At 35.8% G+C, this 19,102-nt stretch overlaps 1 protein-coding gene across 3 annotated transcripts in view; it reads left to right on the forward strand.

The window, feature by feature from the left end:
• The window catches only part of LOC107566871 (paired box protein Pax-2a-like), a 34,013-nt gene extending 20,003 nt beyond the window's left edge, over positions 1-14,010 (forward strand). The window contains exons 6-10 of one of the 3 annotated variants that reach the window (XM_016252430.1): positions 2,393-2,568; positions 6,135-6,249; positions 10,617-10,718; positions 12,529-12,615; positions 13,519-14,010. In XM_016252430.1, coding sequence (XP_016107916.1) covers positions 2,393-2,568; positions 6,135-6,249; positions 10,617-10,718; positions 12,529-12,615; positions 13,519-13,577 — 539 coding nt within the window. In that variant the 3' untranslated portion in view covers positions 13,578-14,010. Of the gene's footprint in view, positions 1-2,392; positions 2,569-6,134; positions 6,250-10,616; positions 10,719-12,528; positions 12,616-13,518 lie in introns of those variants that run through there. The other 2 variants (XM_016252429.1, XM_016252431.1) reach the window with 2 other exon arrangements.
• The last annotated feature ends 5,092 nt before the right edge of the window (positions 14,011-19,102 follow it).

A 19,102-nucleotide genomic window follows, 5' to 3' on the forward strand; every position in this document is an offset into this window, starting at 1 on the left:
TTGAAATGAGAGGGAAAAAATGTAAAATACCAAGCAAATTCTTTATAATTTGTCTTTATGAAGAAAAGAAGGAAAAGTAGAGAATGATTTTAGAAAAGAAAATAAAAGTTGAAACTGAGATTTATACATCATCTTTGATGTGTGGTTTGTTATGATAGGACAATATTTGTCCGAGATACAACTATTTGAAAATCTGGAATCTGAGGGTGCAAAAAAATCTAAATATTGAGAAAATCATCTTTAAAGTTGTCCAAATGAAGTTCTTAGCAATGCATATTACTAATCAAAAATGAAGTTTTGATATATGTATGGTAGGGAATTTACAAAATATCTTCATGGAGCATGATTTTTACATAATATCATAATGATTTTTGGCATAAAAGAAAAATCTATAATTTTGACCTATACAATGTATTTTTGGCTATTGCTACAAATACACCCCAGCGACTTAAGACAGCTTTTGTGGACCAGGATCACATATATAACATCATTTTGCTTAATGATTCTGAAGAATATGAGTTTATCTTTTTCTCAGGTCATCTCTTTCTTGGGTCATTCAATAGAGGCAGAGCATGTCACACATCACAGCACCTGTGGGCCGCACAGAGAACATAATATGCTGCGAATGTAGAGTGACAGATTTGTAAGGGAGACGAGAAGGCGGGATGTGAAGATATTTAAAGGAGCTCTAAAGTGTTTTGGCAGGGTGAAAAGGAGAAGAGAGTTTGTGGGAGTCTTTTACTCAGCACAAGGGTAATCAGGTCAGAGGAAGAAAGTGCTGCTTGTGGAGCACTGTTTAACTGGTAAAAGGATTGAACAATAACAGCAGAGGTTTTCTTCAGCTGTGTGTTTGTCAGCTTCAGAGTAAAGAGGTTTTGGAGAATCAAATCAGTGTTGCACACGCCTGGAGAGAACAAGAGAGATGAGCATGCAATGCTATGTGTACATGTAAACACATACACACATACAGCTAATATAGGCCTACAAGCAGGATATGTGACATGACTAAAGAGTTTAGATAGCATTAACAAATGCATAACACTAACAATAAGTATTACATTTATTATTTTATAAGATTCTGTCATGGAAAGGGTCCTGATACAGTGTTGTTGTTTTTTTATGTTTTGCTGGTAATTCAAATACAATGGTATATAATCTAAATAGCATGTGTAAATGCCTATTATTGGATAATCCATTAAATTAAATATTTCATAAATGAAAGTTAATTAATCCCATTTGATTTACTTACTGGACACAAACCATAAAATCAGATTATTCATAACAAATTAATAGGCTAAGTCTGGTATCACTGCACAAACAGCTTTTATAATAAGTGATGCATGAGTTTTAACATTGATCCATTTCCCTCTGAAGAGATTGATGATCTAGAAATACTGTCTAGATATCAATAATCTAGAAAAACATGTTTTTTTAATGTGCATTACAGGAATATTCCTGGTTAAATGCAGCTTTAAATTTATTTAAATAAGACATACGACAATACCATATCAAATAAATTTGACCTTCAGTCTATAAAAATAAGTAAAATTGCATTTAGTAGCCAATTTTGAAAGCATAGCCTCATTGTTAGACTACTGTGATAAAATCACTTACTAACCTTGTCTGTGTAAAGTTCACATACAGACTTAAAATCCCAACTCCTGTTACATCCCGAAAAAACCTTGTAACTTTTGCAATGATACATGCAAGGCAATGTTGTTTTCATGAAACACCCATGAGCAAAGATGATAACTGCTATCGAGATTGTTCATCTCCTAGAAATGAAGACCATTTAATCGACTTTACAGGTTAAATAACATACATGTTTGCACTGAAGCAAAGAAAGCGTTTTAAAGGGATAGTTCACCCAAAAATTTAAAGAATTTTATTACTCACCCTCATGTCGATCCAAACGAATAAAAAATTCGTTCATCTTCGGAATCAGTGACATCAGTGGTTCAGACATAATGTTATGAAGCTACGAGAATACTTTTGTGCGCAAAGAAAACAAAAATAACGACTCCATTCAACAATTTCTTCTCTTCCGTGTAAGTCATGCATTCACAAGAGTACCACGATGCATGCTGATGTCACATGGACTATTTTAACGATGTCCTTACTAACTTTCTGATATATAAGTTGCACATTTCTGATTTTAAACCATCCAGAAGGCCCCATTGGCATTCAATGTAAGTGCATTACTATAAGCGTGATATTTCTTTGGTTTTAGCAGTTGAGGGACGATGGAGGCCTCCTGCTCTCCGTATGAGGAAAACTCAATCTGAAATGTGACCTTCGCTCTTTTGGCTCTGAAGGTTCTCAGTCAGGTTCTAGAATATTTTACAGCAAGTAGCTGTTGTTGAATCCAGAACGCTGTTTTCTGTGTCTGCAGATGGATCTGAGGGTTCAGCGCAGAGCAGTGATTCTCAGGGCAGCGTGGAGAGCCTGAGGAAACATCTGCGAGCCGATGCCTTCACGCAGCAGCAGTTAGAGGCCCTGGACCGGGTGTTCGAGAGGCCGGCATTCCCAGACGTCTTTCCCACTTCTGAACACATCAAACCAGAGCAGGTCGGTGGATGTTACCTTCTGTCCTGTATGTGTGAGGCTGCAACTGGGATATTTAGAAACAAAAATATAGCAATGTACTACGGTACAAAGATTGTATCAGATACTAATACCATGGTATACACTACAGGTGAAAAGTTTGGAATACTTTTTTGTATTTATTTTTAATGCGTATCTTCTGCTCACCAAGGCGACATTTATTTGATCAAAAATACAGTAATAACAGTAATATTGTAAAATATTATTACAATTTAAAATAACTGTTTTCTATTTGAATATATTTTAAAATGTAATTTATTTCTGTGATCAAAGCTGCATTTTCAGCATCATTACTCCAGTCTTCAGTGTCACATGATCCTTCAGAAATCATTCTAATATGTTGATATTATGGTGCTCTAATAATGATTCCTATTATTATCAATGCTTTATATTGTTGTGGAAATCATGGAAAAATCATTTAGGATTCTTGGATGAATAGAAAGTTCAAAAGAATAGCATTTATTTAAAATATTAACCTTTTGTAACATTATAAATGTCTTTACTGGCACTTTTGATTAATTTAATGCATGCTTTCTTAATAAAATATTAATTTCTCTCTCTTTGTTTAAAAAACAAAACATTATGCACCCCAAATTGTTTAATGGTAGTGTATCACAGTTTCCACAAAAATATAATAATAATAATAATAATAATAATTAAACATGGTAAAACATGGTAAATGTAAAAATAAACCGAAAAATACCATGGCATTTCTTTGTCTATGCAAACTACAGTATTTAAGGGGTGCTTCCAATGATATTTCCATTTTTTTATGTCTCTGTGTGTATAAATATATTGTTTATCAGTAAGTGCTAGTGATGCATTGAGGATCAAAGAGCAGAACTCCCTCCAACCGTTTATTGATTTTCTGATGGAAATAAAAATACATTCTCAGGAAAAACAACACGAGATGAGCTCCCACCCACTCAGCTGCACATGAGAAATGATGTCATTTCCTGTACGGCTCCTTCATAGCTGTTTACAAAATCTAAATATGGACAAACACTCACAAATGAACAATGTTAGCAATTAATAACACATGCACACACAAACAGTAGCATATGAAACACTTTATGTACAATTGTGTATGAAAAGTGTAGGATTTATTATAATGGATAACCTTTATTTACTTTCATTAGACTACTAAACAACAAGTGACGATTAATTTCTCTCCCCGAAAGAGCGAGTCGGAGCCATAAAGCAAAGGGAACGGCCTAATTGAGTTCATTTTCATTTGGGTGCGATCGGGAGACATTACTCCAGCGATTAATCAGGCCGACAGCACTCACCTCCAGAAGAAGGCCTAATTTGCAGCTAATTACAAAACTGATTTTCACTGCAAGATCAATACCGAAATGAATTGGAAATGACTCGCAATCACAAAGGCCGTCAAAGAGGGTATTAAAAAGGATGGAAAAAAGACGAAGGAAACACGGAAAGCCTTTGAAGGAAAAAATGGGCGAACAGAACGCTCTAGAAAAATCAGTTTTAATTTAAGGCAATATTAATCAGACTATTTTCTCCCTTCATAGACCTTCATTCTTTTTTTTTTCTCCTTCGTTATCCCTAAACCAGACCACCGTTCTATTTTTGTCTCTCTCGCTCTCGCTCTCTCTCTATGTCGGGCTATTAGTTAGTGGCTCTGTTCCAAACCTAGTGAGCTGCCTTGCTGTCTACTGCCTACTTAGGTAGCTGCCTTCTAAGGATGCTTGATTGAAGCAATGGAATCCCATAAGTGACCAATCTGGAATGCTCTACATGTCTGCAACTAATAAAGAAATAGCACAATGCATGTTTTTATTTTAGTATCATTGAGATAATATTATTTTTATTCTTTTTTTTTCATATATGAGCACATCATTATTTATTTATTTTTAGATTTATAGATTTTCACTGAGCTTTTCGCAGTGCATTGCCTTGGTATTGCCTTCACTTTTAGCCAAAAGAATACATCTTAGCTTTTGGAGCAGCTTTTGATTTCCAGAGCGTGCCTATGATTCCTAAAACACTTCCTACATAGGCAGCTGACTAGGTTTTGGAGCAGAGCCAGTGGTTTGGTTGTGTTTAGAGGCATTAAAAAGCCGTTCTGGAGATGCTGAATGAGATAGGCTCTCCTCCCACACTTCTGCCAGCCATGTGCTCATCCTTTTCACTCTCCCCTCCATCTGCATGAGAAAAGCCCTGTTCTGCTCCATGGCCTCCACCGAAAAGAGCGGAACATTAGGCAGGGCTGCCGCAAACAGTTGTAGCCCACAATTAGAGTTTATCTGTGATAGAGACAGACATGGCTGGGGTCAGGGGCCTCCCCGTGACACACACACACTCACACACATTTACTTTGGACAGACATTCTCAACATGCAGACGCCGGAAGTCTCATCTCATTAAATAACAAAAGAGTTAAAAAAAAAGAAAAAAAATCCCCCCATCTGCTGACACGGTCTGAGGAACATGTCTGTAATGGAAGGGGGTTGTGAAAATCATAAATCTTATCAATGTCATTTCCGAAGCGGGGCCTTGCAACTATAAGTGATTCAGCAAAGGCTAAAACAACACTTCAGAAATGATCTTATTTATAGAATGAGGTGAAATAATCAAGGCCTCAATTTAAATTCATAACATGACATTTTTAGTTTCTAGGGTAAGTTAGAGGGGTTTTGCCCATGAGAGATACAACCGCCTCAAAAGATGGCTTGTTGTAGCAAAATAAATGTGTTTTATAAGATGAAGAGGATGCTGTGAGGGTGTTGTGAGGGGTTGCCAGGTTATTATCATTAACTAAAACTACTAAAAACTCAATTTAAGCTGAAATAAATGAAAACATAAATATTAGATAAAAAAATTTAACTAAATAAAAATGAGTAATGTTGCCTTGGCAAATTATAAGTTTGAAGTTTGAGCACTAAATTACTAACTGGAAATAAATAAAAACTAAAACGGAAGTAAAACATAAATAAATAGTAATATAAAAAACCGAATACAAATTATAAAAGTACAATGAAAATAAAAATGTGAAATGTTGCCTTGAAAAAAATAACCGAAATGACTGGTTGGAGTACTAAAATAACTAGCTGGAAATAAATAAAAGCTAAAACTTAATTAAAACTAATGCCGAAATAAAAAAACGAAATAGTAATGTAAAAATGATAAAAGCATATCAAAATTACTAAAAATTCAACTAAAACTTAAACGAAAACTGAACATATATAAATACATTTAAATGAAAACTGAAAATATAAAAGTAAAAGCTAATTCAGAATATATTTTAGTATATAAATAATACAAAATAACAAGGGTTATTATTATGTGGTAACATTTTTTACTATTATTATTATTATATGGTTGCTATATGGTGTTCTGGTAGTTTCAAGGTTGTTAATTACTAACCCGAGTAAAAAGAGACCAACAATAAGTCCGAGTGTCTCTCTGTCTCAATGCAAATCTGTGGGATTGTGTCAGTAACATAATGAAGGCTGGTATATACAGTATTAAGCCATGTTGACATGATTTTGATGTTGCTCTGATCTGCAGGCGAGTGAATACAGCCTCCCTGCATTAAACGCAGGCTTGGATGAAGCCAAATCCAGTTTATCCTCCGGCACGACCTCTGACCTGGGTGCCAGCGTGTCACAGAGCTACCCTGTAGGTAAGATCACATGATCTGTCCCATTCATGATCATTTAGCCCCTCACATTCAGCTCAAATGGCTAATTAGTTATGAAGAATACAAATTCTCACACTGTGGCCTTGTGCAATTTTAAAATGATGCACTGAATATGCTTTCTAACTCTTGGAAGTAAAATTGGACGCAAAGTCAGTCATGTTTTATCTACATGCATGAATTAGATCTGCAGTTTTAAAACTCTCATGTATAGTGATATTGGTCTTATAACAAATGTAATGAAACCAGCTTCAGACTAATGAGTTGTTGCACAGAAGATATTTGTTCCTTTACTGCTCTATCACAGCGCTGAGCTTCAAAATGATATCAAATATTAACACTTACATAAACATATTCATCATTTGCTCATGGCAGACAGGGAACATGGGGTATTTGTTTCTCTGTCTTTCTCTCTCTCTCGCTCGCACTTGTTAATAATAAATGATGGGACCGTTAATTAAAACGTAGTGGGCTTGTTGTGCCAGTTATTAATGTGAAATGTGTGAAGTTTACTGACAGTTTTACGATCATCTTCAGGTCAAAGATAAATATACACCGCTTTTATTAAAATTCACATAATTATGTGAAAGCCATTACTGTGTGCGTGTGTGTGTGTGTGTGCGTGCGTGCGCGCGCGCGCGCGTGTGTGTGTGCGTGTGTGTGTGTGTGTTTGGCTGGTGACAGAAAGCAAGAGAGAGAGAGAGAGAGAGAGAGAATGTGGGTTTGTAGTTGACAAACTGATTATCTGTTTCATGGCAGTTTCACGTCACAACAGATTTGTGTGTTGTTTATGTTAATCAGGTATGAATATAACAACCAGGTTAATCTGTCATCATTTACTCACCTTCATGAGCCTCACATTCAATCCAAATGACTTACTTTCTTCTGTGGAGCACAAAAGGAGATGTTAGGGAGAATATACATGAAAGTGAATGGGGATGAATGCTGTCTTAAAAATAGTCCATATGACATATAATGCACCAGTTTTGCATTTGGGTTTGGAACAACCCGAGGCACCTGCATTTTTTTGGGTTGCACTAGTACTAAATGTGAATGTATTCCAGTTTAAACATGCATGATCAACTTACCAAATAGAAATTCTGAAGCGAAACAAAAATATTTAAATGATTTCCATTGGTTAGGCTGAGATCCAGTGTTCAGATGAATAGTTTCCTTAACGGAAAACAAACACAGATTACACTCATCCTTAAAATGTTTTCCAACCCCAATTAAAATGCCCACAGTTATTGATCTTGTTGATTTTATGCAAGGGAATTTGCATAATCTATTAGAAATGAATGATTCATGAAGCAGCTGGTGCCAGAGGAGATGAGGGTTCTTGGTGAACTGTGAACACCTCACAGATACACATCTTTTATGTTCTCGGCTTGTCCTATTAAAAATCCTTACTAACTAACGAATTAACCAAATAACTAACTAACTAACTAAATAAATACAATAAATTCAATAAAATAAAATATGAATTTGCTGAAAAATCTTTTTTTGATATAAAATATAATTTTATATCTTTATATAAATCTTTATGTAAAATCCTTACTGCCTGCAATAAAATGTACATAAATTCTAAAATAATATATAAAAAAATAAGTACATATTTATAGGATTTGTGATTATTAAATTTATATTATATATTATAGTAATATATTGTAAAATGTAGTAAAATATTTAGTAAAATAAATAAATATTGTCCACTTAAACAGCTTTAACACTAGATCTGGTTTACTGCTTCTGCTGAACTTTGTCCAGTTATATGGAAAATGCTGCTGGGAAATGCAATGAATTTGTCACCTTAAAAGAAGTAGTAGTTTCTCTCTCTTTCTCTCTCTCTCTCTCCTGACAAACTGGCTATCCGTGTCCGCACCGGAGGGCACCACGCTCCTAGTCACACAAATTAATGCTTATTCCATCTTCACAAAAAGCAAACTAACCTTTGAGCACACATTTGATAACAAACGACTTTCACCGTGCATCCAGGGAACTGGGGCAATTTGGCTCTCCAAACATCCTTTGCTTAGTTGTAATTAATTAGGGTGCCGTGTTTTTTGGCTGGTGATAAATTGCTGCATTCTGAATGTAGAAAATAGAGGTCAAACGTTTCCCGTAGCCTCCTTGTTGGAACATTAAGATGTCCCTGTCGTGGCAAATTTAATACAGCACCGATGAAGCAAGTGTTTGCACTCAACCCTTTCGACTTTTTCAGATAATACTAAGGTCACCCTGATTTTCACCATAGAGGTTTAGAAAATGCAATAGGCGATGTGTGTTTCTTGCATGTTGACAGATTATTGATGCAACGGCTAGTCTAGTTGCGCAATTTCTTAAGTCAGAAACATACTCAAGTATTCAAACAAGCATACTTGAATGAGAAAATGGACTGTAGAAGATATTTTATACTAATGGTTGCCTTGTGGCAATTTTAAGAATGTAATGCATGCTTACAGTACGTTGCATTATAAACTGATTCTAATAAGCTGTCCTCTATCCCTGGAACTGGAAAAAGAAAAGAAAAAAAAATCAACACTGACAATCAAGAAATAATCATCCACCCATCATAGTTCATTAGCCTAACTACAGGTTCTTTACATTGTTTTAAAAAAGGAAAAGGAAGAGTTAATCCAAAAATAACAATTTGCTGAAATTGAGCTGAAAATTTGTTTTTCATCAGAACAGATTTGGAGAAATTTAACATTTCATCACTTGCTCACCAATGGATCCTCTGCAGTGAATGGGTGCCGTCAGAATGAGAGTCCAAACAGCTGATAAAAACATCACAATAATCCTCACCACTCCAGTCCATCAGTTAACATCTGGAGAAGCTAAAAGCTGAAACAAATCCATCATTAACATGTTTTAACTTAACACCGTTGCTTCCGACTAACATATGAGTCTATAATCCATAATATTGCTTTCTCCAGAGAAAAATCTCATCTGAATCAGAAAAGAAATCTGCACTGATCAAGCACCGTTTACAAGAAAAAGCTCTAAACAAATATGTGGATGGATTTTGATGTGAGGACAACAAGAGATGGACTTTTTCACTGAAATAAGTATTATTATGGATTATGGACTTGTATTTTGGCCAGAATAGATGGTTAAAAGAAGAGAAGAGTTAAAAAAAAACATCTTATTGATAGATTTGTTTCTTATAAACCTGCAACTTTTTGCTTCACAAGTCATGATGGACTGGAGTGGTGTGGATTACTGTGATGTTTTTATCAGCTGTTTGGACTCTCATTCTGACGGCACCCATTCACTGCAGAGGATCCACTGGTGAGACAATAATGTAATGCTACATTTCTCCAAATCTGATGAAGAAACAAACTCATCTACATCTTGGATGTCCTGAGGGTGAACACATTTTCAGCTAATTTTCATATTTTGGTCAATTATTCCTTAAATTGTTTTAACTTAAGTGGCTTGAATTTTCGATTTTAGAGTAACAATATCCATTTTGTTTACATAAAAACTAAAATATTGTCTTGTTTAAGTGCATTCTTAGCTGTGTGCTGCATGTTTTTTCTGCTCATTGGCAAACCATCCTGGTCCACACAGAATTACGCTCACTGAGCTTTGATGGACACTGTCCTACTCATTAGAATTGAACCGGTGGCCAAGTTTCCCCCAGCGTCCCCAGTAAACCCTCCACATCTCCCCCAGCCCCCCTTTCCTGAACAAAAACATTAGTCTGTGAGGAGTGTCAGGCTTCAGCGCTCGGCTGGGTCGAGGCTTCACGTCGTTGGGTAGGACAGCCAAGCGTCAGCCCCAATTACTGCTCTGAATGTGGAGCTTCTTAGTGCTAAGAAGAGACATTGACTGTTTAGCCGAGGCCGGTATGGGCCGGTCGGTATGACCCTGCTTACATCTGTTCTCCGTTCTGACCCCAAAATGACAAGAATAAATCCTTTGATACACAGTGTTTCTGCAAACGTAGCTGCTGCATTTCTGGCACAGACCAAATACAGATTCTGTGCCATTTAAATAAAAAATAAACAATAAAGTAATAAATGATTAATTATTTCAACAACAACACTCTTTAAAATAAAGATTCCAAAAGGAGTTTTTTGCAATGTTGCCACAAAAGAACCATTTCGGGTTCCCCATTCAGTGAACATTTCTTAAAAATCAATGTGTTCTTACATTTTAATAAGAACCTTTTGTCCAATGGAACGGTTCCATGGATGTTCTTCGTGCATCATAGATGCCAAAAAAAAGAGTCTTTATCTGTAAGAGTGAAGTTCAAAATGAATTTGCAATCTATTGAGAATCAGCTGAATGGTTTATAGTTTATGGATGGAACAGAAAATGAGTGTTGGTGTGATTTATGTGTGCAGGTCGGGATATGACCAACACAACCTTACCCGGATATCCACCTCACGTCCCTCCCACCGGACAGGGCAGCTACCCAACGTCCACACTGGCTGGAATGGTTCCTGGTGAGTATTTCGAGACAGATAAAGGTGTTTGCAATTTAAATTAAATTTAAAATGACAGTTGTTTAATGGACTACTGTACAACTACTCCACCAAAATAATAAAAAAATTAAATTATTTTAAAGGCACAGTATGAAAACAATGCACTGGTGTTTATATTTATCTTCAAATACATAAAAAACAGGGAAGTTTAATTGTTATGATAAAGTTTTTATTTTGCTAAATACCTAAAAATAGTACATTCCTGCACCAGTAATTTTCCCAAACACTTTCCTATCTGCCATTTATATCTGCCATTTACAGTATATAACAAAAAGATAGTCACTGAATGCTGAATAAATACTTTATTTATTCAGCAAGGACACATTAAACTGATCAAAAGTGACAGTAAAAGACATTTATAATGTTACAAAAGATTTCTAATTTAAATAAATGCTGTTATTTAGAACTTTCTATTCATCAAAGAAAAATGTATCACAGTTTCCACAAAAATATGAAGAATGTTTCTTGAGCAGTAAATCAGCATCTTAGAATGATTTCTGAAGGATCATGTGACTCTGAAGACTGGAGGAACGATGCTGGAAATTCAGCTTTGATCACAGAAATAAATTACATTTTACAATATTTTCACATAAAAAACACTTATTTTAAATTGTAATAATATTTCACAATATTACTATTTTTTAATTTTTTGTTCAAATTAATGCAGCCTTGGTGAGCAGAAGAGACTTCTTTCAAAAATATTTGAAAATCTTACAAACACCAAACTTCTGAACTATAGTGTAGTTGTCTAAGCACATTAAACTGGAGTACAATAAAGTATTTTAACATTAAAAAATGACACATTTCACCCACCCAAAAATATAAATTATTTCTTAATTTTGTACTGATCACAAAGAAAGATATTTTGAAGAATCAAACAGTTGAAGGTAGCAATTGACTTCCACAGTATTTATTTTTATTTTTTCATATTATGGAAGTCAAAGGCTACCGTCAACTGTTTGGTTACCAACATTATTTCAAATATCTTCCTTTGTGTTCAACAGCTGAAAGGAATTCATACAAGTCTGGAACAACTTGAGAGTGAGTAAATGATGACATATTTCATTTTTGGGTGATCTATCCCTTTAACCTTTCTACATCGATGAAATCTTAAATAATAAAATATTAGATTGGCTTGCATTTATGAACTGACCAGACACTGATACCAATCTGACTCAATAAAAGAAGTCCTGTAGTGTTTACAGCAGCCTGCAGACATTCATAGAAGCAGCATCTCACTGGTGTGTGTGAATTCAGGAAGCCTTTAACTATAGATCATCAAACCTCAATTGACTAAAGAATTAACTGGTCCAAGAGATTTCCAGACGAAAGGCATTTTGTGATCACTGAGCTCAAACTAATTCATAAAATGTGGTTCGATCTTGCATTATTTTTAGCCGCTCCAGGTAATAAGAGCAGCAGAAGCAGACTCTCTGCGGACGTGCTACTTCACAGAGAGATTTACTGACAGCCCTCAACGCGGCCGGCGCATATAAAAACACCTCTTTATTATCCCATAAAAGAGAAACAGCATTGGACCAACATTGTTCAGCACGACGCTCTGACTTTCTTCCTGCACAATCAAATTACACAACAAGAGACAAACTTTGGACACAATGGGTTTTAGAAATGAGACATTACGAAGTGAGCAAGAAAAATCTATATATTGACATTGTATAAACAAGTATGGTTTTTGTATCAACATTTCAGCAACTGTGATGTAAAATTGATGGTGCATTATTTTAACGTGCATGTCTGTGTCCCATTTCAGGGAGCGAATTTTCAGGGAATCCCTACAGCCATCCACAGTACACAACCTATAATGAAGCCTGGAGATTTAGCAACCCAGCAATACTGAGTGAGTGTCTCCTTACAAAAACACAGTTTCTGCCAAAGTATCATAGGTAAAGTATTTGTTACTACAATAAAACTGATGCTTTGTATTAGACACCACTGTCCTCAATCGATCGATCAATCAATCAATCAACTTTTGAAATTACATAAATATATATTTAAAAATAATATAATAAAAAAAAATTATAGAAAAAAATGTATTACATTTAAAAAGTACTGAATGCAAAAAAAGTAATCAAATATAATTATTAAATAAATAAATAGTTTTAGAAAGCTTACTAAACAGTTGAAAGGACATCCCAAATAAATTGTAGTCACTTTAACTGATTAACTGTATGTTGAGAGTTATATGTTTGCTAGAAATTAATTAACAGTCCTTTAAGATTAACAGATCTTATTGTTTTTTTTTTGGTTTTTTTGCTGTCTAAAACGCTTGACTCTGCAACAGTTTTTGCATTTATGACTTTTTGTAGTATTATGTGGTGAATCTTTACCAATAATCATTATGCAATAACAATTAGCTGTGAATGTTTTAGTGCACAAGCTAAATATGCCGTAAGCATCTGAATATTAGCTGAAATGACATGAAATATATATATATTTGGGTATTCTGTAAACAACATGGTAAATTAAATAAAAATAGCATTGTGTGTTCATAGAGCGATTATATGTGTTAAAAATATTTTTTCCAGTCGTTTACATAATTATTTCAATTTTATTGGTTTGTAATTCCTGGATCTTGGCTGAAGTTGATGGAATTTGCATTAATTATTTTGATAGCAAAATCCTGGCCATACATGAAATCAATACTATATGATGCTTAAAACAAATATGCATTTAATATATTAATATGCAGTCATTGTCGTGGTGTATTGAAATGGTACATTCCTTTCTTATTAACTTTCAGGTTCCCCCTATTATTATAGTGCATCCCGAGGCTCCGCCACTGCCTATGACCGCCACTAGTTACCACAGAAACCAAATCAGGCGGCACGCCCATGGACTCAGACTTCATATTCTGCCAGTGTGAGCAGTGCAGCTGATTGAACAGAGTGGTTTCATGCAGTCACATGATGAAGAATAGACCAATCAGGAACAAAAACATCTCGACGACAATTCAGCCAGTCGCACGAGCCTCAAACCGACAAACGAACAATAAATGTATAACTCAAAGACTGAGGGTAAATATGATTTTTAAAACAAAATTAACATCTGCTTTTTTAATACTTTTATATTTTGTCCGTTCATTAATATTATTCATAGGTATTCATACTTAAAGAGGTTCTAGCATATATATGTATTTGTTTGTTTGGATAGACACTGAAATGAATGATATCAACGGTTGGACATTTTCTAAAATGAAAATTGCTAATACAGTGGGTACGGAAAGTATTCAGACCCCCTTAAATTTTTCACTCTTTGTTATATTGCAGCCATTTGCTAAAATCATTTAAGTTAATTTTTTTTCCTCATTAATGTACACACAGCACCCCATATTGACAGAAAAACACAGAATTGTTGACATTTTTGCAGATTTATTAAAAAAGAAAAACTTAAATATCACATGGTCCTAAGTATTCAGACCCTTTGCTGTGACACTCATATATTTAACTCAGGTGCTGTCCATTTCTTCTGATCATCCTTGAGATGGTTCTACACCTTCATTTGAGTCCAGCTGTGTTTGATTATACTGATTGGACTTGATTAGGAAAGCCACACACCTGTCTATATAAGACCTTACAGCTCACAGTGCATGTCAGAGCAAATGAGAATCATGAGGTCAAAGGAACTGCCTGAAGAGCTCAGAGACAGAATTGTGGCAAGGCACAAATCTGGCCAAGGTTACAAAAAAATGTATGCTGCACTTAAGGTTCCTAAGAGCACAATGGCCTCCATAATCCTTAAATGGAAGACATTTGGGACGACCAGAACCCTTCCTAGAACTGGCCGTCCGGCCAAACTGAGCTATCAGGGGAGAAGAGCCTTATAGGTAAAGAAGAACCCAAAGATCACTGTGGCTGAGCTCCAGAGATGCAGTCAGGAGATGGAAGAAAGTTGTAGAAAGTCAACCATCACTGCAGCCCTCCACCAGTCGGCGCTTTATGGCAGAGTGGCCCGACGGAAACCTCTCCTTAGTGCAAGACACATGAAAAAACACCTGAAGGACTCCAAGATGGTGAGAAATAAGATTATCTGGTCGGATGAGGCCAAGATAGAACTTTTTGGCCTTAATTCTAAGCGGTATGTGTGGAGAAAACCAGGCACTGCTCATCACCTGTCCAATACAGTCCCAACAGTGAAGCATGGTGGTGGCAGCATCATGCTGTGGGGGTGTTTTTCAGCTGCAGGGACAGGACGACTGGTTACAATCGAGGGAAAGATGAATGCGGCCAAGCACAGGGATATCCTGGACGAAAACCTCCTCCAGAGTGCTCAGGACCTCAGACTGGGACGAAGGTTTACCTTCCAACAAGACAATGACCATAAGCACACAGCTAAAATAACGAAGGAGTGGCTTCACAACAACTCTGTGACTGTTCTTGAATGGCCCAGCCAGAGCCCTGACTTAAACCCAATTGAGCATCTCTGGAGAGACCTAAAAATGGCTGTCCACCAACGTTTACCATCCAACCTGACAGAACTGGAGAGGATCTGCAAGGAGGAATGGCAGAGGATCCCCAAATCCAGGTGTGAAAAACTTGTTGCATCTTTCCCAAAAAGACTCATGGCTGTATTAGATCAAAAGGGTGCTTCTACTAAATACTGAGCAAAGGGTCTGAATACTTAGGACCATGTGATATTTCAGTTTTTCTTTTTTAATAAATCTGCAAAAATGTCAACAATTCTGTGTTTTTCTGTCAATATGGGGTGCTGTGTGTACATTAATGAGGAAAAAAAATTAACTTAAATGATTTTAGCAAATGGCTGCAATATAACAAAGAGTGAAAAATTTAAGGGGGTCTGAATACTTTCCGTACCCACTGTATATGTAAAAGCATTTCAGATGCTGTCAATGTGCTGATTTTTTACTTTTCAGTGTCTATCCAAATTCACAAAAATGTCTATGTTTATTTATATGAATACCTACAATACGAACAAGTTCACCCTGGATGTACACATCTGACGAGGAAAACCTTTCCAACGCATGGTTGTAGATTCTCCTAATAGGTTTCTCTCTCGGTGTGTCTCTGGACTGCGCAAAAACTAACAGTAAATCTCAAAACTTGACACCCCACTCATCGCACAGTAAACTATCACTCAATACAGTATGTACCCAGCATGGAAATACAAAGCAAGCAGGCCTTCTTCTCCCTCTCAACGCCAGCAGAAGATCGCTAGCACACTTCTGTGAGAAAAAATCAGATACCAACCAGAAAGAAGAAGAAACCGGGAGAAGAATATTTCATCAAACAGAGAAACTGTCAATCCTGGTTCTGCCGAGGCCAGATTTGATTATACGTGGAAGATACATTTTCGTATGTTGTTGTTTTTTTTATAATGACAAAAGTATCATGAGGAACTCTACATTATGCATGGATTATTTTCATTCATTATGCATTTTTATGTGTTTATCATAGATCAAATTATGTCAGATTCTCAGGGGGGGATTCACTAAGAATGAACTGATAAGCACCTGATTTGTGCAAAACACTGCAAACACTATTTCAGCCAGTTGCATAAACTTAAAGGATTAGTTCACCCAAAAATGAAAATTAGCTTGTGTTTTACTTACCCTCGAAGCATCCTAGGTGTATATGGCTTTCTTCTTTCAGACGAATCCAGTCGGAGTTATATTAAAAATTGTCTTTGATCTTTCAAGCTGTTTAATGCCACTCAGCGGGTGTTGCAGTTGAACAGTCCACAAGTCGTCAAATAAAGCTCGCGCATTCATAATAAAACGTGCCGCAGACGGCTCTGGGGAATGAATAAAGTCCCCCTGTAGCAAATCCATGAGTTTTTGTAAGAAAAATATCAAATGTAATAAACACTTTTCTCTCACTTCCGTTATCTATCATACGCGGATCTGTTCCGGCGGAAGGCGTATGACGTATGTGCAGTGCAGCGCGCGCACCTCTGAGATATGCTAGTCTCGCGAGTTTGTTTAATAGGAGCAAATGAAGCAAAGTTTCCTTACTTTAGCAAAGGAAAACCAGTCTCCTCTTGGTTTATATCGAAATCCTCCGACATTTTTCTTTGCAAATCTTCGATTTGTACTTCTAATTAGTGACCGTTGTTTTGTTCTCTCGCCGCGTTTGTCAATAATCACACAACGCCGCGCGTCTTACGTCTTAGAAAAGTGTTTATTACGTTTGAAATATGGATATTTTTCTTACAAAAACACATGGATTCGCTACAAGGGGCCTTTATTCATCCCCCAGAGCCGTCTGCGGCACGTTTTATTATGAATGCGCGAGCTTTATTTGACGACTTGTGGACTGTTCAACTGCAACACCCGCTGAGTGCCATTAAACCGCTTGAAAGATCAAAGACAATTTTTAATATAACTCCGACTGGATTCGTCTGAAACAAGAAAGCCATATACACCTAGGATGCTTCGAGGGTAAGTAAAACACAAGCTAATTTTCATTTTTGGGTGAACTAACCCTTTAAGTCAAGAATGTGTATTGAATTTTTCAAATTCAAATCTTTTTATGCAACTGACTTAAAAAAAAGTTATGGGCAGTTGTGCAGGAAAAAAAATAGATGACTAACTTTTAAGACTAGTCTGGTTTAGAGCTGGTCAGTAAATAACACACAGGTTTTTGTGCTGAAATACAGATGCAGAAGTGGTTTAGTGAATTCACCCCTCAGTGTTATTGTTTGCACTATGGGTTGTGCTCTTTATGAGATGGCTGTGAATAGTTTCAGTCTTGAGTGAATAAACAGTGAACTTACTCTTCGGTCGGATTGGATGCTCAGTGTTTTGCTATGAATTTGTGCAGCATTTAAGAAAAACAAACATGTACTACTGATCAGATGAAGCACTTAAATCTCCAAATGTGTTTACAGAATAGTTAGCAGCTGTTCAATTAATCAACAGATGGGTAGGTCACTGGTTATCGGCTTTATGATTTACTTTTCAGAACTCTGTGTTGCGATCGTCAAGCTGTTTCATGTAACACACACACAAAAAAACTTTTGTTCAATGCTTTACAACAAGTGCAATTCTGCAAAACGTTTTTTCATAATCATGTACTGTACGCTCCAGTCTGAGGTCATGTTCTGACAGACAACTTTAGTTTTCATCGAATACGTTACAGTTGAGAGAATGTACTTGTCACATTTGCCAAAGACTTTTGTTGATGTATATTTTTATTTACAGTCTGCTGTTGCATTGTACAAACAGTATTATAGTGAAAACATTATCAATATATGTACAAATCCTATGCAGAGCAAAGAAAAGCTGTTGTATGCATAAACTATAAAACTACTGACATGTTTGTTTTGTTCATTATTTATGCTATTTTGTGAAATAATACTTTTTAAAATAATTTTGTGTGAAATGTCATTTCTGTACTGTAAATACATTCTGATCAAATCTGGTTTGTCTCTGGTTTCATCAAGCATCTTACAGACGCACGAGTTGAATACAAACAGGAATACTCTAATACACAAAACTAAGCAACACAATTTCTTCTTCTTTGTCTGAACACTTTACTTTATGGACTTATTACAATTACTCCCAACCAGAAACAACTTTAAAATATCTCAGACTTCACAAAGTAACACATAGCAGCAGTTGGCTGGATTTGACTTTTCTTGTAGGCTAATGTTTATTTAGATAAGCAATTTCTTTAACTTATTTATTTAAATTATTATTAAAAGCAAAACTTACATAGAAATAAAAATGTGGACTTCAAATGCATGTTGTGTCCTTCATACGTTACTGTTTAAATGAGATCTTTTTTTTTTTTCCACAGAAACCCTGTGGAATCGCATTAGTGCCACAAAACCGTTATTTATGAAATGGTCAATTATATTTAATGTCAAGATTCAAAGTCTCGATAGCAGTCTGATATATATAGGGAATATTGCAGGAATTTTATAAGATTTACCAGTAATTTCTTACAACAATAAACATTGATTTTTACTGTGAAAACAATGCAGACTGGGACATTTTCATTAAAAGGTATCCATCTATCTATACAGCCACCTATCTATCCATCTACAGTATATAGCTATCCATCTATCTACCCATCTATCCATTTCCAACTCATTTATATATCCATCCATCCAACCATCTATATACCTATCCATCTATCCATCCATCCATCCATCCATCCATCTATCTATCTATCCACCCATCTATCTATCCATCCATCCATCCAACCATCTATATACCTATCCATCTATCCATCCATCCATCCATCCATCCATCTATCTATCTATCCACCCATCTATCTATCCATCCATCCATCCAACCATCTATATACCTATCCATCTATCCATCCATCCATCCATCTATCTATCTATCCACCCATCTATCTATC

The sequence above is a fragment of the Sinocyclocheilus grahami genome, unplaced genomic scaffold (genome assembly GCF_001515645.1).
Source record: "Sinocyclocheilus grahami isolate Dianchi unplaced genomic scaffold, SAMN03320097.WGS_v1.1 scaffold1107.1, whole genome shotgun sequence".
Lineage (NCBI taxonomy): Eukaryota > Metazoa > Chordata > Actinopteri > Cypriniformes > Cyprinidae > Sinocyclocheilus > Sinocyclocheilus grahami.